General features: G+C 48.2%; 2 protein-coding genes across 5 annotated transcripts in view; one reads left to right on the top strand and one right to left on the bottom strand.

The window, feature by feature from the left end:
- The window catches only part of syn3 (synapsin III), a 191458-nt gene that overhangs the window by 108135 nt on the left and 65810 nt on the right, over positions 1-17513 (top strand). For all 4 annotated transcript variants that reach the window (XM_086021828.1, XM_086021827.1, XM_086021831.1 and 1 more), the window contains 2 exons: positions 4768-4924; positions 5201-5290. In XM_086021828.1, the coding sequence (XP_085877954.1) occupies positions 4768-4924; positions 5201-5290 (247 nt within the window). The remainder of the gene's footprint in view (positions 1-4767; positions 4925-5200; positions 5291-17513) is intronic.
- LOC147126707 (metalloproteinase inhibitor 3) lies at positions 5356-15963 on the bottom strand. The gene is made up of 5 exons (XM_086022826.1): positions 15674-15963; positions 10387-10469; positions 9283-9394; positions 7581-7702; positions 5356-6882 (listed from the first exon to the last, which is right to left on the bottom strand). Exons 1-5 carry the CDS (start codon positions 15798-15800, stop codon positions 6685-6687), a joined length of 642 nt encoding a protein of 213 aa, XP_085878952.1. The 5' UTR covers positions 15801-15963; the 3' UTR covers positions 5356-6684.

Here is a 17513-nt window from a genome sequence, read left to right as displayed (position 1 = left end):
CCTCCATTTTCTGGCATCACTGTTAATCTGCATTTAGTAAATGGTGAGTTGTTTACAGGCAAAACACACAAACTTGATGGCAAAGGTATCCACACGCTGTACTTAAGTAGAAGTACAGATACTACAAAGACTGGTAAAAAGTCCCCAGCATATTTTCATTGTTTTTCTAACTTTCCTAGTGCTTGGAGTGAGAAGAAGAAAAGAAAGCTAGCCAGCGTTAGCTCAGACATTTATGCCATCAAAACAATGTGTTCCTGACATATTTTCGCTGTTTTACTCACTTTTACAGTGCTTGTACTGAGAAGGGAAGAAAAAGCTAGCTAGCGTTAGCTCTGGCTTTTATGCTATCCAAAACAATGTGTTCCCAACATATTTTCGCTGTTTTACTAACTTTCACAGTGCTTGGACTTAGAAGAAGAAAGCTAACTAGCGTTAGCTCAGGCTTTTATGCCATCAAGCGTATGTGTTCCAAACGTATTTTCACTGTTTTGCTAACTTTCATAGTGCTTGTACCGAGAAGCAAAAAAAAGCTAGCTAGCGTTGGCGCAGGCTTTTATGCCATCAAAACAATTTGTTCCCAACATAGCTTCACCATTTTACTAACATTTATAGTGCTTGTAGTGAGAAGAAGAAAAAAATAAGCTAGCTATGCTAACATTGTGAACTGAGTAACCAAATGCTAACTACAACAATATTTGTTTACGTTGCACAATCACATTGTTAATGCTCCTTGGTTCAGGCTTGATCGCAGTCTAAAAGGTCAACCACAGTTGACTTTTTGTCTCTCTATACGTGCTTTTCAACATCATGTCATCATCTGTGAAGCTTGAAAAAGTAACTAGCCTATTTTGACAACGTGAGGAGCAAAAAGTACAGTTTGTCAATGTAGGGAGTAAAATGACCAAAGTCTGTAATATGGCCAACTTGGTAAAGCGTCTCGACAGTTTTGGAGAAAGTTTCGTCTTTGGATCCAGCTTTTTCGGTCCCGACGGGTTTCTTTTTCCGTTCGGCCCGCCGGAGCTGTTGTCGAAACTGATACTCGCCGACTTGCATGCCGCTAAGTCCTGTCCTGTGAGCTGCCGATCAGCCAGCTGTCTGCGACTCGCCTTGTGATTGTCTTGTGGCCTTTTGCTTTGCTTTCCCGTCAGAAGCTTTGTGGACTCCGAGCGCGAAAAGAACACCTTGGCTTTCTTCCCAGCCCTCCGAAGGACCGGGCCGCCGCACGTGTCTTTTGTTTGTGCATGTGCGTCTTTCCAATGAAGGAGACCAGTTGTATGTTTTCCGTTAAATATCAGCTGTTGCCGCTCGGTGCGACGTGGCGCGCAGTCCGCAGCAAAACAGCACACCGCAAGGCAGAGTCGTTATGACATGTTGTTCTCTGTGGCGCTGCTTTAGTCAGCCCTTTGGAGTCCCCGCACGTCGCTGCCAAAACCTCCAGCGAGCCGCCCGCTCGGCTCAGTGGCAGCGCTGGTCTGGCCGCGAGGCAAATCGCAGCGCCGGCCAAAGTACGATTCGCCGCAAAAGCGGGAATTGCTCGGAAACCGTGCGCCGTCCCTCCCCGTCACTTATTAATCAAACGTGTTGATTAATTGCTCACCTTGCTGTTTATTGGGCTTGTTTTACTGCTCGCTGTATCTGTTTGGTCCACATAAAAGTAAATGGGACTGAGGAGTGTTTCTGCTTTGTAGCGTGGAACCTTTATCACGCCAAACATCAGAATTCAATAAAAGAGAACTTTTATTGCACTTCAAGTGCCTAATTAAGACTGGCTGGGTAAAGAAGTGCATCAATGAGGCGGTGGATAGTCACTTAGACCAGGCTGTAATGAAACAGGATCAATTCTTGCTTATTCAGCTAGTGCTTTACGGCACTTTGAGAAGTCATCAAGGTGCTTCGCGACAAACTTATTGGATGTAGCAGAACAGTGTTGAGCCAAAAAAAAAAAAAAAAGTAGTGTTGTTATTATGGATTACAACGTTGATTTTCTTGTTGGGCCACACTCGGAGATCAAATGTAGACGCTCTCCTTCACAGTGTGAAAGATTTCCCCCGGCCTCGGTGGCAGGTGCACGAAAAGTTAATTTCCGATGCTGGCCCGGACTATGGCTCGACCTTTTTTCCCCTCTTATTTTCAGAGCACAATTGAAAAGAAGCAGACGGATTACATAAGCAGATCCTTGTCTGATTCTTGTAATTTTCTGTACAGATTAGTCACCCCCCAACCCCCCGCCACCCCCGTCTTTGGTTTCCACAGGTGACGATTTACCACTTTGGACCACACAGAGCTAATTCAGACGCATACATACCCCAAGACAAGCCGTAAACCCTTTCCGCTGACCCTCTTTAAGGCCTGTTTTAATCAGTGAGGGAAGTTGGCTGCCGGGAGCTGCCTCAACACCTAATACGACAGAGAGGTTCATCTTGTTACAGGGCAAATAAATCCGATTCACAGACACAGCTTTAGGGTGCCAGGGGCTGCTTTCCTTTCGGGGCACTTTGACTGCAATGAAACTTTTGTCATAAAACCGGGAATGCAGAATGCCTCGGCTAGGGATGTAACGATTGACTCAAGCCCCGATTCGATTCGATTTTCAGTTCCCGGTTTTCCATTCGATTTTAAAAAAAAAAATTGCTACACATTCGAAATGTGCTATGCATCTGGAATGACAAAACGTTTCAAGACGTCATTTTGCAGATGGATTTAATCAACTCTATTTTCGATTAATCGAATCGATTAATCGGTTTAAAATCGATTTTCGCTTAATCGTGGCATCCCTAGCCTCGACTAATACATTTCCCGACCCCCTCAACCCGTCTTGGTTTGGTTTGACTTTAGCTCTGATCAAAATTTGTTTTTTGTCATTAAACTGGCTGATTTGACAGCACCCCGATGAGCCTGGTGTGCTGTTATGCAATGTTATTTTTTTTCTCATGTTTTGAGCCCTATCAAATATGTTTTTTTTTTTTTTTTTTTAACATCTACAGTACCGGTATCCAAAGCCTGTTTCTGTTGGACTTTGCTCGTGTCGTCACGGGTCGGCCATTATTTCCACTTGTCGCTGTCGCCGAACGGCTTGTTAAAATGTTCACCGGCATATCGTGTTTGCCCAAACATGAGGTGAAAAATCCCGCTCTGGTGCTTTCTCTTTACAATGGAGATGAGCTTTGGCCGCCATCCCGCACTTGGGCAAGCCTGACCAGGCAACCACTCCGAATCGGAGCCTCAGCCAGATGGCTCTGGTGCCACCGGGCCTGGAGCCACCGCCGCAATTACAACAAGTCCTATATTCAGGCCGGCCGACCACAAAATGATGCTTCGGTCGGCCACTTCACACAGAGGAACTGGCCTCTTTGGATGTGAGCATTTTCTGCGGGCAGAATGAGTAATCAGAGTCGTCCGCCAGTGTGTTGTTTACACACACATATGTTTTTGCAAAGATTATCATCTCAAGATTAGCTTGAGCGAAACGACTATTTTAGTCTCTTCTTTCTGTCCGTCCTCGAGCCTCGGTATGTAGCCTACTTTTTCACGGTGGCCTGCATCAAGTTCTCGCTCAGCGGATCCACACGTGCACGTGGACATTACGACGACGAAAACGATCGGCACGGGTATATTATCGCGGCGACGGGACGGAATGTTTACCGTGCGCAAGGCGACCATGAGGACACTTGATGTGCAGCAGAGAGCAGCGGTAGCTGGCGCCCGCGCGTTCACTTGAAACTGTTTGGTTTCCGAGCCCGGAGGACCGGTTTCATCCGGTATAAATAGCAGCTTCGCAGCCGCCGCGGCTGAGTGCCGCAGGAGCAGTGGCGGCGGCAGGCGGGAGGAACAGCTGTAGTCACTCAGCCGTCCTGTCAAACATAACACTCGAAGTCTCGGAACGCGCTCGAGAGCTCGTCGCGAATGGCGATCCGCCGCCCCGCCGCACGTATCCGTGCATATTTGCATGAAGCGCGTAACAGCTTGTAAGACGGGTAAAGCATGTTTATGACAAGCAGGAGGTTTCTTTTATTTTCCTATCCGGTAAAATCCACGCGCGGTTGTGTCTTACCTTTGAACTGCGGCCAGAGCGATTTGAAATGGCTGCTGTTTTAACCCAGGTACCCGACGGGTCGCTTGGCCGCTGGCCCAGAACAATTTGTGGAGGAAGGATTAGGCTGCGTTAATTGGATAGATAGTCCAAAAAGATTAGGTGCTCCCCGGGGCATTTCTTCAGCCAAACCGAGCCGGTAAATAATAGAAGCTCCCAAGTGCGGATGGTGGGGTTCGGATGCAGCGCGTTAATGTGCTGACAGAGCTGCTGGCCCGGACCGAGCCAGGAGCCGCCATGGCGGAGATGTCAATTTTGAAGCGCGTGTAGACGGGGCAAAGATGTGAAAAAGGAAGGAAGTAAAATAAAAAAAAATGGATGGTTTTGCTGTAGGGATGTAACAATTCATAGAAAATCGATTTGAAATGGATAATCGATTAATTAATCGAATCGATTAATCGATTTGATCAATCGGAAATCGAGTTGATTACATTCAGCTGGAAAATGATGTGTTAAAACCTTTTTTTTCATTCCAGATGCACAGCACATTTTGAATGTGTCGATCAAATGATGCTTTTGCGCCATTTTACGTCATTCCGTATTGCGTAACCACACTAGTGCACGGAGACAAGCATGGTAGCGATTTTTAGAAAATCGAATCGACTCGAAAAACTGAAAATCGAACCGGGGCCCGAACGAATGGTTACATGCTTAATTTGCTGCGGGTCTGCGTTCAGGTCCTTCAAACCGGACTTCGTCCTGATTCGCCAGCACGCCTACAGCATGGTCCCAGGAGAGGACTTCAGGAACCTGGTCATCGGCTTGCATTTTGGCGGCGTGCCGAGTCTCAACTCCATCTTCTCCATCTACAACTTCTGCAGCAAGCCTTGGGTGGTAAGCCAATTATCAGCCGCCCGCTTTGCTCCACCCGATCCCCCGCTGAGGCCTCCTCCCTTGGCAGCTGATTTTGTTTGGGCTCCGGAATGGGGCCGCAACACCTGTCTCCGGCGCCGGCAGGGCAGGTGACCTCCAGAGACTCATGTTGTGACTCATTCTGCAGTTGAACGATTCACAATACCGCAGCGGAGAAAAGGAGGCAGCTTCCGAGTCTGGGGTGCTTTGGAACGATGAGCTTGCGTAACTGAGACGCTTTCTCAATTTGTCTCGCAGTTCTCCCAGATGATAAAGATCTACCACTCCCTCGGTGCAGAGAAATTCCCCCTGAATGAACAAAGCTTCTATGCCAACCACATGCAAATGGTAAGCGCCCTGTCGTGATTACTTTTACGGGGGGGGGGAGGAAAAAAAAGCACGTGCACACAAACTCATATTCATTCGATCTTTATTATAAAAATATAAAATAGCCATACTTCAGGAAACAGCGTTTTATACATAGACTGTACACAGTTTCCTTGATTGGATTTTTTTTTTTTTTTTTTTCTCTCATAAGGATCAAACTTGAGACAGTATATTTACACAAAGGTCAACCACAGAATGGGACACACAAACGCCTCGGTGGGAGAAAAAGCGCTATCGCCAACTTAGTCCACATTAAAATGAGGATAGTCAGGCATTGCGCAATGAGGGAAAAAAAGCCTCGGTTTTTACATTTAATCCAAAGAATGTCCTTCTTGCAAAACATTTGGCCGCGTGTCACATTAGATGAATGCATCTTTGACAAGCAGTTAGTGACGCGTTCAAAGTCACGCATGCTGCGTTGGTGGCGGTAACGATGGTTCTTCCAATCCCGAGGCAATTGTGTGTCTATCAGTTTAATGGAATGAACTGAAGATACTGCTCCGGAAAGAAAAATAATAAAAAAAAAATGAATTTAGTGACAATATGGTGATGGTTATATGCCGTATGTGTCCATCTGAAATCGTTTCCATACAAAAAGATTGAAAACGGACGTGAAAAATATCGGAAACCTCTGCGTATCGTTGATTGGTTTGTGAAGAGTACCGGAGGAGGAAATGATGATCACACTTTAAAAAGCAACAACACGATACTTGAAAATGCTGGTCCTTCATTTAGGACGGTTGCTTGTTTTTTTTTGTGTTGGTTTTTTTTGTCTTGTTTAATATAATATCATATATATACATCCACAGCAAATCTACCGTCTGATCCAGATAAATAAAAGTTTTACAGAGGTTTCGCTTTAGTTGATAATTCATTTATGTAGCTTATGTACAATAAAAAATAAAATCTCACCATCTCTGGACAACGTGTAGCTTTTTCGGTGCGTCGGCACTGTAACATACTTTTTTTTTTTTTTTTTTTTTTCCAAGCATTGCTCTGATTTCATCAGTGCCCCGACATAAGTTTCTGTCTTTCGGTGAAGAACGCGACCACCATCGGTGTCGACCGCGCTGATCGAATGAACGATGTGGCGTTTCGAAATAAGAGGCATCATCTGTTGGGAGATCATACCTCGCATTGGCACACGATCCTTTGCGATACGGCTTAAAGTTATGACCGTCTTGCTTTTTGAAGGGGCCGATTGGAGCGAGCTCGCGATCCCAGCAGTGGTTGAGATCGCGAGATCGCGAGATCGCGGTCCTACATTCGTTTTTGAAGTCCTGCAATACTATACGAGGGGCAAAATGGCGTCGAAGGGGAGGCAACGGTTGTTGAGGCAAGACTCGCTCAGGGGCTCAGGGGTCGGTCGCGTTGACGACCGTTTTGTCGCGGGCGTTCATGCCCCGATACCAGCTGCAGTAGCCCTCCTTCTGCTGGATGCAGGCGTAGTGTCGGGACTGGTAGCCCGGGTAGCCGAAGTGGGACAGCATGTCCGTCCATAGGCACTCGGTCTTGGAAGTCACGAAGCAGGGCAGGTAGTGGCACGGCTTAATCTGCGCGGACAAGAACCACGAGTGAGTGGTTGAATACATTTGTCAATGGCAGTGAATGAGTTAAAAATAAGTTTTTTTTTTTTTTTTTTTTTGCAAGAAAGAAATGACTCATTGAGCTCCGCGACGCTAAATGAGCTTTCGCCGTCTGCTTAAGGCACCGATGTTTTTTGCTTGGCTCCCAAAGGATTCCGTTAAACGCTCTCACCTCCAGGTGTTTGCACAAAAAAAAAAAAAAAAAAGCCCACACGCTGGAAAAACAAAACGGGAGATTTCACGCAAGCGTAACCTCTCAAGGAGCTAATGAACGGAAACGCCGTTTATCGACAGAAAGCCACAGTCGCCAGCTGCTTATTTGGATCTGAATGAGACAAATTAAGTCCAATTTGAACTTGCCAATTTTGGGTGTTTAAAGGTTGCAGAGATTGTCCTCCACGGCTCGGAAATGTTTAACTTCCTGCTTTGGAGTCATTTTAATAAGTGGAAGAGAAACACTTTCGACACTACCAAGCGACGGGGGGCTTTACGCTACGTTGAAATTGGAAATCGACTTCCACAGTAGCGCTTGTTTGACGATGCCGATTCAAGAAAAATCGTCTTCCTCCAGTGAATCGCTCCCTTTTATGAGTGAACGCATCCTCCTCTCGCGCTACGGGTTGCAAGCCCTCATGTCCTCGCAGGGCCGACCGCTTTCCACTCACCCTGCAGTTGCAGCCCAGCTGGTAGCGGTGGTTGATGCCTTTCTTCTGGGCCAAGGAGAGGCGCTCCCACCGCTCATTGAAGTTGCACAGCCCCGTGTACACCTTGCCGTCGTACACCCGTCCTGGGAAATGCAAACCAAGGACGTCGGTCGGTTACGGTTTTTTCGATAGGAAGTCCTACTTAAAAACAAAAGGAACGGTTTCGGAGACAGTATTTCATTCTTAATTAAGACTTGCGCGCAGGAGTCTCTGTGGGCATGTGCTGATTAGACGATGGAAGCGACGGTGCTGCTTTTAAAAGCGCAGTCCTGGCTTGAAAACCGGAGCCGGCCGCGCGGTTGTAAACAAGAGACGACGACGACGACGGCGAGTCTGCGGCAGCTCTGCAGCCGTGCCAAGTATGCAGTCTTGATTACTCTCCTCACCACCCCAAGCTAACTTTTTTTTTTTTAGTACCCTTTCCCGTTCCGTAAATATTCAGCCCACGTTTCGCAATTCACCCGTGCGCGGTAAGACAATCTCGTACGATAAACCCAATTAAACCGGCGCCCCCGCCCCCTCCCTCCCTATTTCTGAATACCCAAAGGTCACCGTGCGTCTATTTTTGGCTCTGCGGAGTGTTTGCGGCTTACCGACTCCTGAGACAGGTGCTCTACGGCAAAAGCACTCCGGAACATCGGGGTACGTCCCCTCCGCCGTGTTTTGGCCACGCCGGAATTTGACGGCCCCCCTACACGAGTATTCTTTCCCTTCCGTCCCTGTGAACCTCCAGCTCGCACCGCATCCCCGCACGGGGGGTTAACGGCGTGGCTTGCCCACCTCTGACATCGTGTCAAGAGTGAGACACGCTCCTGAAATAGTGAAGCCATCAAAGAGCGCCGAAGACGGCCCCTTTCCACACGCCCGGGTGTTTAAAATTGCCTCTGATCATACGCATGACTAAACATAGAAGCCCCCGAGACCTGCGGTGATGTCACTCGCGCCCGGGTCGGAAAAACACGGCCGGCAAACCCGAGCCGGTCCACCAGCGCCCGCGGGATGTCGTTGCAGTATTTACAGGTCAGAGCTTAGCGTCGCTTACATATGCCAAGCACCGCAGGGTCCAAAGTAAACTGCACTTCCGTTGGAAATAGCAACTCATAAAATGGCCTCGCTGGAAACCAGTTGCTTCCTTGCTCGCTTGTCATTACAAGTTGTTAGAGAGAGAACGGTTCTCCGCCGCCCCTGGCGCGATGGGCTCGGGCCGTGGATTTTGCACTTCCCTTTGGAGACCCGCTAAAGCATCCCGTGTTCTCAAAAGTCGCTTGAGGAAATTGTGTTTCTTCGTCTGCTTGGCCACTTAAGGCCACCGAATCGGTAAAAACAGACAAATTGAAGAAAGTCGCCACAGTTTCTTGCTTTGAGTCTGCCGCGGGTTTCGGTTCAAGGTTTTTGTGAGATTTTCCGCAGCCAAGTCTGGATGGCACTTGATGGCTTTGGGCAGTTGTCCGCTGACATCTCCAAAATTGTTCTCAGCGTGAAAATTGTGTAATGTGTCTGAAGAACGAAGCTTTCGAATCCAACTAAGGAGCTTAGTTTAAACCCAGTTATTTAATTTCAGTGTTCCTCCACACTTTTGTGCATGTAATGTCGCTGCAATTATCCTCCGTGCAAAAGCGTGACGGATTACTCCTTGCCGCGCCAACACTTTTATGTAACTCACCTGTGATAAGGTACTGATACTTGTTGATGTCAAACTTGACGCCGCATAAGCTTTCCGAGGCGTCTGTGTAAATATGCTGCACGTGCTGGATTTTTTCGAATCCTTTGTACATCTGCAAGACATGAGAAGCGAACCTTGAGTTAGACATGTAACGGACGCCAAAAAAAACCAAAACCCTTGCGTCGCGCCGTACCCTCTCCGTGGCACTGCAGCCTTCGCTTAGCCCGCACGTACATAATCCGGCATGAAATTAAGCATGTCGGCTTTATCAGATGACATTCCTTAAGGGATGCCTTGCGGGAGAAGGAGTATTAGTGCTCTGCCCTAACCAAATCACAGATAACACGATTATGTCGTGTAATGTGCTTCGACTTTGATGCCGTGTTGGCAAGCCGCCCCGATATTCGACGCTAAGCCGCGGACCTCGGCTGCCTCTATTTAGCTCAGGTATGCAGAGTCAGTGTTTGCCCTGAGAACTGGCGGCGTTTCTCCGGCGGTAATTTATTTGTCCGGGAACAACAGGAAATCCGTGTTTAGACTCACTGCTCCCGGAACAAACTGTTAACTTCGACCCGTAAGTTTGGGGGCTTCCGGATGGCGTTTTTTTTTTTTTTTTTTCCCCTCATGGGATTTGTTTAAATTTGGAAAGAATTTCATGCTTAATCAGCCCGCGTGGAAAATCCTTGTTGACAGTACGAATCAGCAGACGGGAATCCAAATAAATAAACCAAGAGGTCAACGTGTCCTGGCAAATTGCGATGCATTGTTGACGGAGTGGCCACTGAACACATTTGCCAATGTTTGCAGCCTGGACTGTCGGAATGTTGACGTGAGGAGTTTGGTTGAGATGTAATGCCCGCAAAGCCCCATAATCCCGCAGCCTGGCTCCTGTCTAAGCGGTGGGCCGATGTCAGCATCTCCGAGAAATATGCAGCGTTATGTAAGCATATCGGAAGCGGCGCGCTTTTCCTGAACAACAACAACAACATCAATCCGGCAGCGGTGTGGATGAGACCCAAAATTGACCGCGGTCCAAAAAGCGACCTTGCGCCGCGATGTAACAAACACAAAGGCGTTTATAGAAAGGAAAAGCAAACCAGTCACCTTCATCTGCTTGACGGCGTAGCGCATCGTTCCAAAAGGTCCGTCCCTCAGTAGCTTCTTGCCCACCACTTTAGCGCGAATGACTGCAGAGAAAGAGGCAGAAGCTCGTCAACAACTTTTGTCAGCCCATCCCGACAAAGTGCCACATTCCGTCGCGCGTCCAACTCCGAGCATCACGCAAAACATAGCGCCTTGGCCGGCAAGAGGCATTAAAGGACCGATAAATACCATTTTAGGACCGGGCCGGCACTACGGTTAATCCGTTTATCCGATTTTCTGCATTGCTGCCGTTTGCCAAGCAGGGCGAATGGAGGGGGGGGGGGGGACACCAAAGGGACATTTTGAGTTTTGAGTAGTCCGACTTACTCAGTCATAGCAGAAGACAATTTGCAGTCTGAGTCTTGCTAAAACAGTCTGACTTCTATATTGTGGGATCGAGGCCTTAAAGATCTTATCCATACATAGGACCCTCATGTAAACGTTCTTTTCCGACGGTGATTTGCGCGCTTTCCCTCACGTCGAAGCGAAGGCGGGCTTATTGCGGAAGAGCGACGCGATTTGAGCCGGTAAATCCAGCCCGAGCTGTCCTGCGGGTCCTGCATAAGAGATCAGTCCTCTGTGAAGTTCACCTGCCGCCAACAGCCCGGCCGGCAGCCGCAGACACAACTAACACTGGCCGCGCTTGTTATCTTCTCCCCGTGGAATTTCCTCCCGACATTCTTTGGGGGTTCGCATTCCCCAGAAAGGGAGGTGAAAAGGTGAGGAGCCTTTTCCTTCTTTTTTAGCCGCGGGAAGAAGGCATCCGCCACCTTGGCTCCGCGGTCTGGATTCGTCTTACTGAAATACCTCAAGGCAAACGGAAACGGGGATGGAAACAAAACCCTTAAAGGAAGCAATCGCTCGATAATGAAGATCCCGATGTGGGACGAGAATCTAATAAAACTGGGCCAGACCGTTTCTGTCCCTCGGGATATGTCGCCGTGACAGCGGAGCCACCTGTTAGCTGTTAACGATTCCCAATGTGCGTCCGAGGCCAGGTGGGAAAAACCAAACATTTCGGATCATAAAATTGCACGTTTCACTTCGGGAGCCAAAACTAGTTCGGTTACGAGAATGCCACAATCGTGAAATGTACTGACAACAGTCCCGTCAATCAATTTCCCGCCAAACATTTCAACACGGATTTCTCAAGGGCGCGCCATTACTTGCTTAACCTCGGCAACCTATGCAGAGGATGTGACGTCCATTTTCGTCAGTGGGGAGACAGGAGAGGTAACCGGGGCCCGTCGAGCGAAATAGCTTCTCTCGGTTGCTCTTGCCGACAGCAGAGGGTTACACAAGCGCGATGCGGACGCTTCATCTTAAGGTGAGCCTGTAATTGAGTCAAGCATTCATTTTTCGGCCTACGTGCCACGTGGCTAACAAACGCCGGTTAGCCATTCGCGTTTGCGGGTATCTGCGCGGCTGCCAGTGAGAAGAGAAAGCGAGGCGTAAGGCGGGCGCCGGTGATTTTTAGTATGCGGAAAAGCGGTCCGAGTTTGGGGAGGCGAGTGGGCGGAAGAGGAATTCTCAGGACGACACACTACCACGCTCAAAAATAAACACTGGGAATGAAGCTCTGCTGTGGAGCTTTGTGCCGAATGGAGGAGAAAATCTGCAACCTGAATGTTGATAACTGCTCATGAAGCGGGTCAGAGGACAGCGGCTTTTTGTCAAAACGATTCATTATCATTAGGGATGTAACGATTAATCGATTTAAAACGGATTCATCCCGATTCATCGATTTGATTCATCGAAAACGCGGGTTGAAAATCGAATCGAATCGGGGCTCGAGTGAATCGTTTCATCCCTGATTATTAACGCATCATGGAGCCCGGCAATGCAAAGATGCTCGACGGCAGTTGTTTCCAGACCGGTCGTTGTATTTTAATTCCTGCGCGTTGAGTCATTGTTCATGTGCTTCACATCGGCCGCTTGAAATAGTGAAAACCCGAGCAGCCTTGTGATCATCACAAATGGGGGGACGGCTGACGAGTGGGACACTCGATACGCTTGGCCAAGGCTACAAACATCCCGGCCGCGTATGGAATGTCGAGCCTTTGACATGGCATTGTATTTGAAGTAACTTTAGGGAAAAGTGTGGCCGCTTGATCCAAGCTTGCATAACTCCCCTCATCGCTGAAGTCGCTACATTTCTCTAGTACCAGGAGAGCATGGTCACTAAGCCCCGGGTTACGCAGAAGTTTTCAAGACCACCGCTTGCTTGACAAAGGGCCACTATGCGCACAAAAAAAAAAAAAAAAAAAAAGCCAGGGCAGGAGCCGTTACTCTCACCAAGCATAAACACGTATCACACTAATCCCCCCGCAACTGACCCGGTTCAAGGCGCACGTATCGGTTTGCTCCCGTCACCCGCGAGAGCTCGGGAACGAACGTGGTTATGGGGCATTATTCGATCTGGCGGTCAACGTTTTGCTGCCAGGCCTCTATTCTTGCTTCTGGGGGGCCGCTCGTTGCCCCTCGCGAACGGGCGGCTTTAACCCCGTCACTGGGTGGCTGCCAACTAGGTCCGTCAAAGCGGCGGGTCAGGTGCGTGGTCGGAGAACGGACTGCTGCGGTGTGGTTCTGTCACACAGTTCAACCCAGAGAAGACAACAAGCAATACATTTCACTCTGAATTCAAATGTGCTAGTAGGACGCAATTGAGGCCATAAGATGCCACTCTGCAGATAACCGACCATGACCGGGCAAGGCGACGCAAACTGCGGCAACCCAATTTCCGACCCTAGTTGAGATTCAGCGAGTCAAGTGGCCGCGGGTGAAGGCCAGGAAAACAAGAGCGAAACGCTTTGAACTGGAGTGCGGCTTGGAAATTGGGGAAGGTTCGGGCCTGTCGCCTTTGATGTTGACGGTCGGAATGAAAGCGCTTTCTCCCTCGCCGCCCCCAACCTTTTCGTTTCGCGCTCACTCCTGTCCGAACAAGCGGCGGCGGCGGCGGTGCGCACAAACTGGCGTCGTCAGTAAACGTGAGCTTTGCCCGAAGACTTTTTTGCAACGGTGTCGAATGAACTGTCATCTGTTAAGACCGAGTCACATTCTTCGGGCCGCCAATGTTGCCCATCCGTCAACGTCCCCAAATGACAGCAGTTCATTTAACGTGTTGTGTCTAAAACAAACTCGCAACTGGATCAACCACCATTTACTTCAATTAAACAACAACAACAAAATTTCAGCATTAAAAAAAAAAGAGGATTGTTGTTAGTAAACACTTAAATAAAAAAGTCACTGTCTTTAAAGACCGAAGACCAGTTTGAAATCTTGGTGTGTTGATAGATTTGGATCTGACTTTTAAGCTGTCATAGTAAATCAATCACTAAAACAGACCGGGGGAAACTTTTTCGCTTTTGTCTCCACTAGACCTGATTATCGTAATGGTCGTCTGGCCGGACTCCCTCAAACGAGCGTCAAACAGCTGCAGAAGGCGTTCAGAACGCGGCGGTTCGGGTTCTGACCGGAGATTAGAGCATATTACTCCAGCCTTTTAAGTTCTGCTTCTGGTCTGTAAATCAGCAAATGGTTTAGGTCCTGAATACATTCATGAAACGTAAACCCTCTGAAGTCTGCAGACTTGGGTCCACTAGTGGAGCCAAGAGTTCAAAGCAAACATGGTGAAGCCGCATTTTGCTGTTATGCTGCACGGAAGTGGAATAAGCTGCCAGCGGAAGTGAAGTCAACCGCAAGTGTAAATGCTTCCTAATCGAGGTTAAAAACAGTTTTTGCTAGGATTAAGGTCTCTCCAAGCATTTTTACAGGTCACAAACCCAGAACATCTCAGAACATCTCAAGCTCAGCCAGAAACTTGGGAAAACAGATCTCTAGTGAGTCTGACCTGGTCCCAGTACTATGAGGGATCTGAAACTGCTTTTTTTTTTTCCCCCCTCCGACTCCATCCAAAAACTGTTGCAGGATTGACGACGTGAGGCCTTTTTATGGCTCTGTTGAAATGTCAAGCGGCTTCCCTTCTGATAGTTGCGACTGAGCGTCGGGTGATGAACGCCAACGCAAGCGCCTCTCCCAGGTGGTTTTGCCATTTTCGTGTGATCTCGCAAATCTCTCAAATCCCCCCCCCGCCCCCCAAAAAAAATGGCAGCACCCAATGAAAACAGGTTAGACAGCGGCGATCTATATGTATGGCTAGCACAGTATCGACGTCAACTCGACTCACATAACGAATGACTTCGATCGGCCTCTGGCGGTGATCAGTGAACCGAGGCTGACGCACGGTTGTGTTTGTTTCGCTGAGGTTGGGATGAGGGTGAGGGTTCTGACACTCCCCCGTGATGGTTTCGCGTGTCATTTTAATGGCAAATTCCAAGCAGAATGTTACCGAGAAGTGATCTGTGAGCAACACCGCGCTAGATGGGGAAATAAAAATCCCACTCCCCCTCAAAAAAAAAAACAACAACAAAAAAACGTTTCATGCCCAACTACGCCTGGGGACGTAATCGCCGTGGACCATGCATGCTGATGACTGTCTTTTTTCATAAATGACGATTAATCATGACCCGCATGCTTAACACAGTTAAAATATACGGAGAGCTCTTTTGCCCGGAGTCCGTCGGAACTTCAAAGACTCAGATGCCGCCGAAGTGGATAAAAGCTTGGCGCCTATGTCGGAAACTCTCCTTAAAGTCAACCCAAACATCTTTTTGTCAAGAATATGTTCTAAGTAAGACCACGAGTTGAAACAGGGCATTCTGATTTTGCGTTTGTGGAATAAGCGTTAATCCACTCGTTTTTGACCCTCTCTGGGGGCGGCCATTTTTTGTCATTTCCGCCGATTGAAAACGACATCACAACTGCTCACAACGACCGGATTCAGAGAACAGGTCAGCCGCGATTGGTCATTTTCAGTCGGCAGAAATCACAAAATGGCCGCCCCCGGGCATGGTGAAAAACGTGTGGATTAACACTTATTCCGCAAACGCAAAATTAATCAGAATGCCCCGTTTCAACTCGTGGGCTTACATAGAACATATTCTTGACAAAAATATGTTTGGGTTGACTTGGGCTTGAAGTCTCTTTGGACTTGACAGGAAGCTGTTTTTAGTGCTCAGCCATCAATTTCCTACTCAACACTCAACCTAAAATAGTCTGTGTTGTATTACAAGCGGTGGATATGTACGGGCGCTTTAATTAGGGAAGCGCTGAGGAGCCGGCCGCTGCGTCGACGGTCGTTTCAACGCGCGCGCGCGACGCCGTGACGCCGGTCGGGCGTTCTCCTCACCTATGTCGGAGTTGCAGTAGGCGTCTTGCGGGTGCGTCAGGGCGCACGAGCAGCCCTCGGCGAGCTGGTGGAGCTGCAGGCTGCTGACGAGCAGCAGGCTGAGCAGGTGGCGGTGCAGCGACTGCATTGCTCTCTCGTTTCCCCCCCGCACGGTTGCTGCCGGCGACTGGCTGTGCGTTCCCCGCGTGGATCCGCTGGAGCTGCGCGCTTAATGTTCCGAGTCTCGTCGGTGCGTCTCTCTCTCTCTCTCTCTCTCTCTCGTTGGAGCGTCTCTCCACTCTGATGGCCGAGAGCGGCTCTGGCGTAACATATAAGCGCGCCGGGCAGATACGCGGTGACGCCCCCCCCCTCCCCTTCTGCAGCCTGGGGGCGGGGCCCCCAATGATGCCAGAACAGACCGGTGGCGTGCTGGAACTTTTTTTTTTTTTTTTTTTTTTGAAAGATCTACTCATGGATAAAACCATGTGGAAAAATAGGATGGAGCCTTTCTATTTTTTTTTTTTGGTTCTATTTTTGTTTTTTAGCCCCATGTAACTCCATGAGATGAAAAATATTGGACATAGAGTAGATGGATAGTTGCAAGGATGATTAAACCACTGTTGTATCAGTCACTTTAATAAAACTCCCCCAAAGGAATACAAGTACAGTGCATGATTTCCAATTTTATTTACTTATTTGGTCCGACATGTTAGACTTTTATTGATTGGCAAAATCAAGACCCACCAAAAGATCTTATGTAGTTCTTTCCTCATATTTTACAGTATAAAGGGCTGCAACTAGTGATTATTTCAACCACCGATTAATCGGCAGATTAGTTTCTTAAAAAATGTTTGAATTTTCATCAATAAATTCAAAAACAGGATTATTTTTGCCAATTGACAGAAAATGCACTAACAATTTTTGTATGACTCGGCTCCTGATTCTGCGTCCATACTGTCATACAATGGGCAAAAACGTCGATCGGACGTTTGTAAACGTCTTACTATTACTATTTACAATTCAGCACAGCGATAATCAACCTGCTTTCTCGAGAGCTGAATAAATCTGAGAGTATTAACTGTCGAGGCTAAAATTCTGAGGAATTGCACCATTTTAGGTCTCTAAACGATTCATCGACTAACAAACAGAATTGTCGATTCATTTCGTAATTGGTTAGTTGTCGATTCATTGAATAATCGTTGCACCTCTAATTTCCCACATTTTGCTCGTTAACTTAAGTCGTCAATCCACCTACTGCCTACCTAATCGAAACGATTATATGCAGATATTTAAACCAAAGATACGATATACTGCTGCCTCAGCCCGCCCGTGACCTCGACGGCAGCAACCGGCGTCTCCCTTAATCCGCGTCTATTCTCAAACGCACAACGATCGGGGGTTAAATTAGCCAATTAAAGCCATCGTCTTCCGCCTCCGACTGCCTCGGTGAACCTGAGTGCAAGCGTGTTAACGCTGCAGAGGCTTATCCGCGCCGACTGGGCGAGGGCTATGTTAAGGGATGACGATACTCGGATGACGATACTCGCCGTTACGTAAGCGAGCCAGGATAATCAAGTTAAGGAAGTGTGACCATTAGTGTCCCTTCGTTAACCGTCGTCTCATGTCAGACTCTCTGGCGTTGTCCTCATGTCAGTGGATATTACGGCAATGATTGGCAGCCCGGTTATGTAAACGAGATGTTTGGTCGCCGAAGGTTAACTTCAGTTAATGATGAAAGGCATGTCCGTTTCCGTTCGTGCCTCGCGCATGAGTCACATCACGCGCCTCCCTCTCATATGCATCCTCACAATCGGCCCAAAAATTAGGTGAGTGTTTGCTCGGCAGATTCGAACAGACATTT

This window comes from Filicampus tigris, chromosome 22 (assembly GCF_054856515.1).
Source record: "Filicampus tigris isolate MCC_2025a chromosome 22, RoL_Ftig_1.0, whole genome shotgun sequence".
NCBI lineage: Eukaryota > Metazoa > Chordata > Actinopteri > Syngnathiformes > Syngnathidae > Filicampus > Filicampus tigris.
Note: the sequence above shows the minus strand (reverse complement) of the source record. Positions and strands in the feature narration are given on the sequence as shown.